At 46.9% G+C, this 12,607-nt stretch overlaps 1 protein-coding gene across 3 annotated transcripts in view; it reads right to left on the bottom strand.

The window, feature by feature from the left end:
• The window catches only part of FBRS (fibrosin), a 391,643-nt gene that overhangs the window by 272,207 nt on the left and 106,829 nt on the right, over positions 1-12,607 (bottom strand). For all 3 annotated transcript variants that reach the window (XM_033944951.1, XM_033944952.1, XM_033944950.1), the window contains 2 exons: positions 10,648-10,677; positions 565-613 (listed from right to left, as the gene is read on the bottom strand). In XM_033944951.1, coding sequence (XP_033800842.1) covers positions 565-613; positions 10,648-10,677 — 79 coding nt within the window. The remainder of the gene's footprint in view (positions 1-564; positions 614-10,647; positions 10,678-12,607) is intronic.

The raw sequence follows: 12,607 nt of genomic DNA, 5'->3' as shown, positions 1-12,607 counted from the left end.
CTCCTTGATTCCCCGAGGATTCTTACTCAGAAGTCGCACAGCCTGCGTTCAAGCCTCTGATAAAATCAGCAGGTGAGCTGCTCCCAGGGGAACAGACCACCAGTTCCTGAAGAAACCCAAAATCAGGTTAGCTCTGAAGCCTCCGATTGGCCTGGGAGCAGCAGTCCTCCTACATGAGACTGTGTCCATTCCCTGCAGAGTATGCCTGAGCAGGGAACTTCCAAGCACCAAAGCCACAAAGAACTGCAAAATTCTGAAGGAAAAAAATACCCGAAACTAACAAATGAAAGCAGAGCAGAGCAAAAGACACCTTCTGAGTTCACTTGCAGAAAGGAAAACTGAGGAGGGTGATGTGCTCCACTAAAAAAGAGGGGGAGTTTCAAGTTCTTAAATTGATACCCTTCTGCAGTTCACATGAAACAGGAATCAAAAGCTACAGTACGGATTCCTGTATATCTGCAACAGAAACATACAAGCCAATACTCCTTTCATACAAATCACAAATATTAAATTTCTTTTCCCTATTACAAAAGTTTGCACCATCCTGCAGTATACACCACCTACCTTTGCTGGTTGAGACTGTAAAAGATGAATCAAGGCCATCGCTGGAAACCTAAATGAACAGATAAAAAGAGAGGTATCATTCCATACATAAAGTCCCACCATATACTAAAGCAATAAAACAGCTTGCTTGCTGAAGCTGCCCCTTTGTGTATAACCTCAGTAGAGACTGGTCAGTTGCACTGCAAATATTACAGAGGTACAAAAGTAGGGATTAAGAAAAACCTGTTTTACATACACACTAATTTACAAAATGTATACTGTGAAACAAACCACAATATTTGTCAATGTTTTATACTACTTTAAGGCATCATGCAAGATATTTTAATATGCTTAAGACTGTATGGATTGACAATCATACTTTAAAGCAGTGCCTCTCAACTTTCACACCTAGCCAGTCCATTTTTTCAGGATTAACAGAATGAACAGGGGTGGCCCTATAATGAGACGAACTAAGGAGGCAACACTTTCCAGGGGGCGGAACTTTTGACACCTCTCTTTCCCTCCCCCTTCCCTCCCTATACTGGCAACTCTCCTTCTAAATTGTCCACTGCTCCCCTTTCCCCTGACTCTACCTTCACTGCTCTTCTAAACGTGGCCAGTGGCAGCAACAGTATACAAACACTGCCAGCACCAGAGTCTTCTTGGAACTACATCCTGCCTCTGAGGAAAAAGGAAGTTACTCAGAGGGTGGGACGCAGTGCTGAGAAAACTCTGGGGCCAACAGCAGGGCAGCATTTGTATACTGCTGCCACTGCTGACCATGTTTAGAAGAGCAGTGAAGGTAGAGTCAGGGGAAAGGGAAACAGTGGACAATTTAGAAGGAGCGTTGCCAAACTAAGGCACTGGTGGAGGGAGGGCGAGCAGTGGTATATGGGGGGTGGGGGAGCAGTCCGTTCCAGGTACCGCCCATAAGGGGGTACGCCGACAACTCCTTCGAGGGCTGGCACTGGCGTCAAGAACTTCTTCCCAGCAGCAGTGTTTAAAATTTGCTGCTCTTGTCAATGTCAGGCCTTCCTCTCTTCTAGGTCCTACCTTTGCGGAAATAGGAAGTAAGCAGGATCCAACAGAGAGGAAGGCCCGACGCCAGCAAGAGCAGCGAATTGTGAACGTTGAGCTGTTGACTGGAGGGTGACAAAGAGGACGGGGAGGGGGAGAGTAATGCTGCACCCATGTAGGGAAAGGGAGGGGAGGGGAGAAAAATGCTGCACCCAATTGGGGAGAGGGAGGGGAGGGGGAGAGAAATGCTGCACCCAATTGAGGAGAGGGAGGGGAGGGGGAAAGAAATGCTGCACCCAATTGAGGAGAGGGAAGGGTGGGGGGAGAGAAATTCTGTACCCAATTGGGGAGAGGGAAGGGTGGGGAAGAGAAATTCTGCACCCAATTGGGGAGAGGGAAGGGTGGGGGAGAGAAATTCTGCACCCAATTGGGGAGAGGGAGGGAGAAGGAAGACCAGGGAAGAGAGAGGAGACAAGAGAGAAGTTAGACCATGGGGAAGGAAAGGAGATGCCTGGCTAAGGAGGGAGAAGAAGATATGCCTGGAGGAAAGGGAATGAGATAGATATGACAGACCATGGAGAAAGAAGTGAGGGAGGGAAAGGAAAGAAAGAAGATACCAGAACATAGAGGGGGAGATGGAAGGGAAGGAGAGGAGAGAAGAGGAGAGAAATGCCAGGGCATGCAGGGAGGGAATGGAAGGAGACAGTTGCCAGGCCATTGAGAAGGGAGGGAGGGAATGGAAGGAAAGGAAAGGAGACGACAGAGCATTTTTTTTTGTTGTTGCTTCAGAATAAAATAGTAGTAGAGAATGGAAATAAAGTAATCTCTTTAGTGGACTAATTTTAATACATTTTTACTAACTTTTGGAGATACTTGAGATGAGCTCGAGCAATTGGTTCAAATGGAGGTTTCATCAGCTGAGCTAAAACAACATTGAGATCCCAAACCAATGGAGGCGGTTTAAGTGGTGGATGAACATTAAAGAGTCCTTTCATAAACTGAGAAACCACAGGATGTGTGGGGAGAGGTTTCCCATCAAGAAGCTGATGAAAGGCAGTAATGGCACTGAGATGGATTCGAATAGATGTAGATTAAGTCCAGATTGCGACAAATGCAAGTAGACAGGCTCCAACTGACGGGAGGCACACCAAACTGAAAATCTGGTCCATTTCTGGCCGTAACACTGACGAGTGGACGGCTTCCTGGAAGCGACCAAAATATCTTGAACAGACTGAGAAAAAAAGAGAGTAGTCAGTCATGTAGAAAGGTACCAAGCTGTCAGGTGTAGAGACTGCAGGTTGGGATGAAGCAGAGAACCTTGACTCTGAGTGAGCAGAGATGGAAAGACTGGTAGAAGTAGAGGCTCCCTGGTGCTGAGTTGAAGCAGAAGGGAGTACCACGGTTGTCTGGGCCACCGAGGAGCTATCAGAATCATGGTGGCATGGTCCGTCTTGAGTTTGACAAGAGTCCTGAGTATCTGAGGAAAAGGAGGGAAGGCATAAAGAAACTGATCCTTCCAATCGAGAAGAAATGCATCCGCCTCGAGACGCTGAGGGGAGTATATTCGGGAGCAGTACTGAGGCAGCTTGAAGTTGAGGGGGAACACAAAAAGGTCTATCTGCGGGGTCCCCCAGTGAGCAAACACCAGCCGAAGTGAGGGAGAATTGAGTGTCCATTCGTGAGGTTGTAGAAGACGACTCAAGTTGTCTGCCGGACAGTTGGCTTGACCCTGAATGTAGACTGCTCGGAGGAAGATGTTGCAATGAATTGCCCAAGACCACAGTCGCAGAGCATCCTAACGCAGGGAGTGAGATCCTGTGCCTCCCTGTTTGTTGACATAATACATGGCTACTTGGTTATCTATCCGAACAAGAACCACCGTATCACGAAGAAGGTGTTGAAAAGCTTTGAGAGCATTGAAAATCGCTCTGCGTTCCAACAGATTGATGTGACACAGATGGTCCGTTGAAGTCTGAGTATGGAGCTCCTCATGCGTAAGCGGACGAATCTGTCGTGAGAACCTTGTGATGAGGGAGGGTGTGGAACAGCAAACCTCTGGAAAGATTTGAAGAGAGCATCCACCAGTGGAGAGACTTCTTCAACAAAAGAGTTACTAAAATTTGTTGAGAAGGGGGGTCCATGGCTTGTTGCCATTGAGATGTCAGGGTCCACTGTGGAATGCGAAGGTGAAGTCTGGCAAATGGAGTCACGTGAACTGTAGAAGCCTTGTGACCTAGAAGAACCATCATGCGTCGTGCAGAAATGGATGGAAGACGAGAGACCTGATGACAAAGGTGAAGGAGGGTGTCCTGATGTGGTAAAGGAAGAAATGCTCTCAGACAGACAGTATCCAGGGTAGCTCCAATGAACTGAAGAGACTGAGACGGGGTCAGCTGAGACTTTGGGAAGTTGACTTCGAACCCCAGACTTTGTAGGAATATAACAGTCTGTCGGGTCGCTGAAATAACTCCTTGAAGAGAGGGGTCCTTGATAAGCCAGTCGTCCAGGTACGGAAATACTTGAAGACCCTGGGAGCGAAGAGCTGCCGCCACCACCACCAGACATTTTGTAAACACCCTGGGGGAAGAGGCCAATCCGAAAGGAAGAACCCTGTATTGTAGATGAAGAGTCCCCACCTTGAATCAGAGGTATTTGCGAGAGGCTGGATGGATGGGGATATGCGTATAAGCCTCTTTGAGATCCAGCGAGCACATCCAATCTCCCTGATCCATCAGGGAGTACAAGGTCGACAACGAGAGCATCCAAAATTTCTCTTTGACCAGGAACGCATGGGAGATTTCGTCCATCGGACGCTGCAGGACCAAGCGGAGACCAATGATGTAGAAGCTAAGTGGTTAACACTGAAATCAACCATACATGAAGCAACTAGCCGCTTCATAAAATCAGTAAATAAATGACAAAGAAACAATAAACCCCAATGGTTCATCGCGGAGATCTCGCACCTCATTAAGGAGAAGAAAAAAGCGTTTCTCTCCTACAAGCGCACGGAGAAAAGAGAGGCAAAGGTAGAATATAGGACCAGGTCTACAGCGGTCAAAATGGCAGTTAGGGAGGCAAAATTTCGAGTGGAAGAAATTCTGGCAAAAAACATTAAAAAGGGGGACAAATCCTTCTTCAGGTATATTAGTGACAGAAAAAGGAACACAGGCGGGATAGCACGCCTTAGAAGACCGGACGGAAGATACGTGGAAGCAGATTCCGATAAAGCCGAACTACTGAATGAATACTTCTGCTCGGTCCGCAGTTGAAGGCAACACAAAGCACAGAAGACCCGTTTCAGAATTTTGAGTTCACACCAGGTGAAGTTTACAGTGAATTGGCAAGACTCAAGGTGAACAAAGCCATGGGACCAGACAATTTGCACCCAAGAGTGCTCAGAGAATTGAGCGATGTCCTGGTGAAACCGTTGGATGAGCTATTCAATCTCTTCCTAAGTAAGGGGAAAGTTCTCCTGGACTGGAAATTAGCTAATGTCGTTCCTCTGCATAAAAAGGGTTGCAGGGCAGAGGCTTCGAATTATAGACCGGTGAGTCTCACATCAATAGTGTGCAAACTCATGGAAACACTAATTAAAAGCAAATTGGACACGATTTTGAATGAAGGGAATCTTCAGGATCCCAGTCAGCATGGATTCACCAAGGGTAGGTCCTGCCAATCCAATCTCATCAGCTTCTTTGACTGGGTAACAAGAAAGTTGGACTTGGGAGAGTCTTTGGACGTCGTGTACCTGGACTTCAGTAAAGCTTTTGACAGTGTCCCACATCGCAGGCTGCTAAGCAAGATGGAATCGATGGGGTTAGGAGAGACACTAACTGCTTGGGTCAATGATTGGCTGAGTGGCAGACTTCAGAGGGTTAATGGTACCCTCTCTAAAACATCGGAGGCGACCAGTGGAGTGCCGCAGGGCTCGGTCCTGGGTTCACTCCTTTTCAACATATTCATAGGGGATCTGACTCAAGGGCTTCAAGGTAAAATAACACTATTCGCCGATGACGCCAAACTATGTAATATAGTAAGTGAATGCAGTTTACAGAATTATATGGCGCAGGACCTGCTTACATTGGAAAGTTGGTCCTCAACCTGGCAGCTAGGCTTCAATGCTAAGAAATGTAAGGTCATGCACCTCGGAAGCGGAAACCCATGCTTGAATGGAGAAACTTTAACTAGGACTTCAGCAGAACGAGATTTAGGAGTAATCATTAGTGCAGACATGAAAACTGCCAATCAAGTGGAGAAGGCTTCATCTAAGGCAAGGCAGATATTGGGTTGTATCAATAGAAGTTTCGTCAGCCGAAAGCCTGAAGTCATAATGCCGTTGTACAGGGCCATGGTGAGACCTCATCTGAAGTACTGTGTGCAATTCTGGAGGCCACATTACAGTAAAGATGTGCGCAGAATTGAATCGGTTCAGCAGACGGCCACCAGGATGATCTCGGGGCTCAAGGGTCTCTCGTACGAAGAGAGACTGAACAAATTGCAGCTCTACACACTCGAGGAACGTAGGGAGAAGGGAGACATGATCGAAACATTTAAGTACCTCACAGGGCGTGTCGAAGTGGAAGATTATATTTTCTTTCTCAAAGGACCCTCGGCCACAAGAGGGCACCCGCTCAAACTCAGGGGCGGAAAATTTCATGGCGACACCAGAAAGTATTTCTTCACAGAGAGAGTGGTTGATCATTGGAACAAGCTTCCAGTGCAGGTGATCGAAGCAGACAGCATGCCAGACTTTAAGAATAAATGGGATACCCATGTGGGATCCCTACGAGGGTCAAGATAAGGAAATTGGGTCATTAGGGCATAGACAGGGGGTGGGTAAGCAGAGTGGGCAGACTTGATGGGCTGTAGCCCTTTTCTGCCGTCATCTTCTATGTTTCTATGTGTCTATGAACTTGTTGAGAGCTCTGAGGTCCAGAATGGGTCGCAAGTCTCCTGGTCTTCTTCGGAACAAGAAAATAGCGGGAATAGAACCCCAGATTCCATTGAGACAGAGGAATCTCTTCCACAGCTCGAAGGTGAAGGAGAGCCTGAGCCGCCTGAAGAAGAGGAAGTTGCGACTGATTGGAAAGACACTCTCTTGGGGGGCGATCTTGAGGTACCTGAAGGAAGCAAAGAGAGTATCCCTCTCGCAGGATAGTAAGAACCCAGAGATCTGAGGTGATAGTCTCCCACTGGTGATAAAAATGAGAAAGATGACCTCCTATGGGCAGAAGAGAATTCTGATGCAGGGAGGTTGGAATGCTCAGACTGGGAACGTCAAAAAGACTGAGCTGGTTTAATGGCAGCGGGAGTTTAAGATTTTTGTTGCTGTTGCTGCTGTTGAGGACGTCAAGGTGGAGGCCTGGTAAAAGCAGGAGTCGTTTTCTGAGGATAACGATGCTCTGGTTGCTTGTATGTCCGAACCTGAGGAGTCTTGGGCTTCTGTCTAATTAGAGAAGCAAAAGAGCGCTCATGTTCAGAGAGGAGCTTAGTAGCAGTTTCAATGGAATCATCAAACATTCATTGCCCAGAAAAGGTAAGTTGGCCAAATGATCCTGAAGATTTGGATCCATATCAACGATACGTAGCCAAGCCAGTCTACACATGGCCACAGCGAAGGCAGAGACTCGAGAAGACAATTTGAAAGCATCATAAGAGGCTTGCAACATAAAGAGTCGTAACTGAGAAAGAGTCTTGAGGATCTCTCTGAATTCCTGAAGATGGCAACAGTTTCAAAAAAATGGTTGAAATAGGTGGTAAAAATGTAGTTATAATTCAGAATTCTGTAAGCTATCATTGAATTCTGATAGAGCCTGCGGCCAAACTTATCCATGGTACGGCCCTCCCTGCCTGGAGGTACTGCAGCATAGAGCTTGGATGGATGAGTCTTTTTTAAGGATGATTCCACCACCAAGGACTGATGGGATAATTGAGACTTCTCGAATCCCTTACAGGGAACTGTGCAGTAGCGAGATTCCAATTTTGATGGGATGGCAATAATGGAATAAGGAGTTTCCATATTTCGCATGAAAGTTTGTTTAAGGACTGGAGTCATAGGTAGTCTCAAAGTCTCTTTAGGTAGATGAGCAAGCTCCATGTCAGCCAAGTATTGTGGAGTGTACTTGGAATCAGAATGCAGATCCAGTTGAAGAGCTTGTCCCATGTCAAAGACAAATTTAGCAAAGGAAGTAGACTTCGAGGATGAGGCCTCATCTGGAGAAGGAGTGCGAGACCGTGGAGCTACCGAGTAGGAGGGAGAAACCTCTCTAGAGTATTGAGAGAGAGGTTCTGATTCAAGACACATGGTAATGAAAGAAGCCACACTATCTGCATGAGGCGGAGTCAGTGAGTGTCTACGCTTCAAGCTCCTCGATGGTGAGGTCCTCAGAGTGGGAGGCACCGAATGTGTCAAAGCAGGAGGTGAAAGGTCTCATAAAGCTGGCTTCGATGGAGGAGTCCTCGATCCAGATAGGCTTCGAGTCGAGACATCCAGAGGTCGAGACCTGTGCTTCGCTCTGGAAGAACGAGGAATAGAAGCCTCATCATTCATGGAAGTAGAAGGAACAACAGGCGGCTCCCGACGAAGCTTGGAAGCACGATGCCTCGAGTGCTTCGAGCAATGTTTCGAACGAGGCCGGGGAGACCTCGACGGAGGCTCAGGTGAAGAGTCACTGGAAGAGAGCCGCTTCAGTGGCCGAGGCAAGTCGACTGGAGGTTCAGTCTGATGCCCAGCTGGTCCCCAGAAGACAGGGTCGAGGACGGAACAAGGTTAGCCACTATCGAGGAAATCTGCGTCGTTAAGATGGCCTTTAACATGTCCTCGAACATGGGCACCGAGACAAAAGGATCTGGTCTCGTAGGTGCAGTAGTGCGCTCCAAAGAGGGCGACCTCGAAGATGAGTATTTCCTACTCTTGGAGGTACGCTTAGGAGGAGGTCTCAAAGAGGAAGACAGGACCGGAGGAACCGGCTGAGAATGAGACTCTGGTGGCTTCCTAGGGACGGTACCTGAGGGAGAGATAGGAGACTTACCCCTGGAGGATGTCTTCACAGGAGGCACCGTAGAAGCCTTCAAGACCGACGAGGACTTAGCCGGAAGGAAAGCCGGAGTCGAAGTCGAGGCCTTCGAGACCGAGGTCCCAGGCGAAACCGAGGTCGAGGCCTTTGAGACCGAGGCCCCAGTCGAAAGCGGGGTCGAGGCTTTTGGAGCCGAGGCTAACCGCGGGGCCGAGGTCAAGGCCTTGTCTGAGGGCTGCTCCATACCGCCAAGGAGTTGCTGAAATTGGGCACACCGACGATGAAAGATTGGAGAGTCCAGCAACGGTGACAGTCTTGAGGACAATGACCTGGACCCAAACAATGCAAACACTGACAGTGAGGGTCTGTGATGGAAAGCATCCGACTGCACCGACTACAGCGCTTAAACCCAGTCAAAGGCTGGGACATAGAAAAAATAAAGCTCGTGACGAACAAGGCGAGCGGTTGGGCCTAGGCCCAAGGCCCGCTGACCAGACGAAAAAAGAGAAAAAGTAAAAAAAATTTTTTTTTTTTTTGAGAAATAAACCGAAACACAGCGACCAAAATTAAATAAAACTGAAAATAGTCGTGGTGAAGAGAAGGCAATCGAAGTGCTGCAGAGCTAAGATGAAGAGGACTTCTTGGCTCCGCAGAAAACGATGAACTGAGGATCTTCACAGGAGATGCACCCCCTAGTTTGGGCGGGAAGGCATGCACGCATGCGCGGTGCAGCACTCGAAAGTTCTATAAAGATCTTCAAGCAAGTCTGCTTTCGAGGCTGTCCGCTGCGGGGCTCTGTCAGTGACGTCACCCATGTGTGAGAATATGCTGCCTGCTTGTCCTGGGATAATGAATGCTACATACCTCTAGTAGGTGACCTGGTTGGCTGTACTGGCGTCAAAGTATCTGCATCTCATGCAGACGGGTTACATGAGTACACTCATAATATTCATAAATTCATGATCCAATCCTACTGCAGAGAGAACAGGTGACAACCCCACAGGGAAGGAGATAGAAGGACCAGGAAGAGAGAGGAGGAGGGATGAGGAATCAGTAGCAGGTTAGCTTGGGGTCAGACAGGCACACAGGTAGCGGGAGGAAGGTGCACTGGGGGCATAGGAAGGAAACACTGGGGGCAAAGGACCACAATATAAATAAATACATGGAAACACATGTGTCCACATGCTACTGTCTAGCGTGATATAAACCTGTGTGAATGTGTCAGCGCACATTTGCCTTGTGCACTGTCCTGCGTAATATAGACCTATGCACATGTATTCGCGTGCATTTCTCTTGCACGCTATTGTCTTGCACGATATAGACCTGCGTGCATTTATCCTGTGCTTTATTGTCTTGCGCTCAAATATCTGCGTGGACTTGACTGTGCGCATTTGACTATGAACCGCCACAATCACCTCAGCCAGCTGCATCTACTTTTATAACTGAAAAGTAGGCCAACATTTTGCAGGCCTGCATTTCAGGCATCTGTCACTGATCTAAGAAGATGCATAGGGATGCTTAAATACAACCTAAGCTACTTCTGGATGAAACCACGCCCAAGCCCCACCTTGGGTGAGTTAAAGTGTTCCTACACATCTCCCTAGATCTGCAACAAATGCCCTAGACCTGCAACAAACGCCTATAGTGTTGATGTCCATCCTCGCCCGATTTTTTTCTAAAAACGTGCACCCAATTGGCTGTCAGACAGTAGAAGGACTCCTACAATCAGGATGCCCGTTTGTAGAATCAGCCTCTCAGTGCCTAAACAGCTTGTGTTCTAGCCCCTGACCAAGTCAAAGGGGTGAGCAAACACCAGGGGATAAGACTGAGTTCCACTAATCTTCTATAAGCTGGCTGAAACAAGTCATCGAAGGATACACTTGCCAGCTGCAGGATTTAAAATCTGTTCCTCTCAACATAGGCAGACTAGACCCTTATCAAAAGGGATCACTGATTTCACATTAAAAGACCATGACATTTTGAGTACTTCTCTCACAGGAAATTCAGAAAATTGGCTTATCTAGTTCAGCCTCTCCAAAATTTCTCTTCACTCCAAACTGCATGGCCTTACCTTCCCATCTGAATCACTTTCTGTATCACACTGCAACCAAAAAAAAGAAAAAAAGCAAGTTAACAAGGGAAGGGAATCCATAAATCAATAAAGGCTAGGATCATGGCACGCAATACTGACGAGGTGTGATTAATAAGACAACCTTTGTGATGGAAAGTCATTTGCATTTATATATAATAAAACTCCAAAATCAATTTAAGGACAGGTGTCTGGGATTAAAACCAAGTTATTTACCTGACTCTGTGGACAGTAGACATGAAGCCCTCAACTTATGTGGGGAAAAAAAAGCTTCTAATTTCTGGAAGCTTTTTAGAGCCAACCGAGCAGGTGCAGTACTTTCCACACTGCACTGTCACATGGAATCCTCGGTGAGATTTGGTCTGATCCAAGTAATAAGTTAGAGCATATTTACAGTCCAAAGTGTGGAAAGGCAGCTTTACCAGGATAAGAATGTTGTCTTGGGGGGAAAAAAGAAAGAACTATAGACTGGTCAAGATGAAATTCCAAGACTACCTTTGGGAGGAACTTGGGATGAGTGCAAAGATGCACCCTATTGTGGTAGAATGTTGTATAAAGTGGATCTGACACAAGCGTAAGAGATATGAGAAACATAGAAACATGATGGCAGATAAAGGCCAAATGGCCCATCTAGTCTGCCCATCCGCAGTAACCATTATCTCTTTCTCTCTCTCTCTGAGAGATCCTACGTGCCTATCCTAGGCCCTTTTGAATTCAGACCACCTCTTCTGGGAGACTGTTCCATGCATATACCACCCTTTCTGTAAAAATGTATTTCCTTAGATTACTCCGGAGCCTATCACTTCTTAACTTCATCCAATGCCCTCTCAATGCAGAGCTTCCTTTCAAATTAAAGAGACTCGACTCATGCGCATTTACATTATGTAGGTATTTAGTGTTGATACAGTTTATTAAATTTTCAATAAACAAGACTCCAAGCAATGAACAACATTACATAGGTATTTAAATGTCTCTATCATATCTCTCCCTCCCGCCTTTCCTCCAAAGCATACAGATTGAGATCTTTAAGTCTGTCCCAATACACCTTATGATGAAGACCACATACCATTTTAGTAGCCTAAAAGATGCTGGGAACAAATATGTGGAGAGTGATGAGGAGAAAGCAAATGTGCTAAACAAATACTTCTGTTCTGTGTTCACAGAAGAAAATCCTGGAGAAGGACCGAGATTGTCCGGCAAAGTTACACGAGAAAATGGAGTAGATTCTGCGCCGTTCACGGAGGAGGGTGTTTATGAGCAACTTGAAAAACTGAAGGTGGACAAAGCGATGGGACCAGACGGGATCCATCCCAGGATACTAAGGGAACTCAGAGAGGTTCTGGCGAGTCCTATTAAAGACTTGTTCAACAAATCTCTGGAGACGGGAGTGATTCCTGGGGATTGGAGGAGAGCGGATGTGGTCCCTATTCATAAAAGTGGTCACAGGGATGAAGCAGGAAACTACAGGCCGGTGAGCCTCACTTCAGTTGTTGGAAAAATAATGGAAGTGTTGCTGAAAGAAAAGATAGTGTATTTCCTTGAATCTAATGGGTTACAGGATCCGAGGCAACATGGCTTTACAAAACGTAAATCGTGCCAAACGAACCTGATTGAATTTTTTGATTGGGTGACCAGAGAGCTGGATCGAGGACATATGCTAGATGTAATTTACTTGGATTTCAGCAAAGCCTTTGATACAGTTCCTCATAGGAGGCTGTTGAACAAACTTGAAGGGCTGAAGTTAGGACCCAAAGTGGTGAACTGGGTCAGAAACTGGCTGTCGGACAGACGCCAGAGGGTGGTGGTTAATGGAAGTCGCTCGAAGGAAGGAAAGATGACTAGTGGAGTCCCTCAGGGTTCGGTGCTGGGGCCAATCCTGTTCAAAATGTATGTAAGTGACATTGCTGAAGGGTTAGAAGGAAAAGTGTGCCTTTTTGCAGAT

Source organism: Geotrypetes seraphini, chromosome 5, assembly GCF_902459505.1.
Source record: "Geotrypetes seraphini chromosome 5, aGeoSer1.1, whole genome shotgun sequence".
NCBI lineage: Eukaryota > Metazoa > Chordata > Amphibia > Gymnophiona > Dermophiidae > Geotrypetes > Geotrypetes seraphini.
The sequence above is the reverse complement of the archived record's forward strand: the minus strand, read 5'-3'. Positions and strand labels throughout refer to the sequence as shown.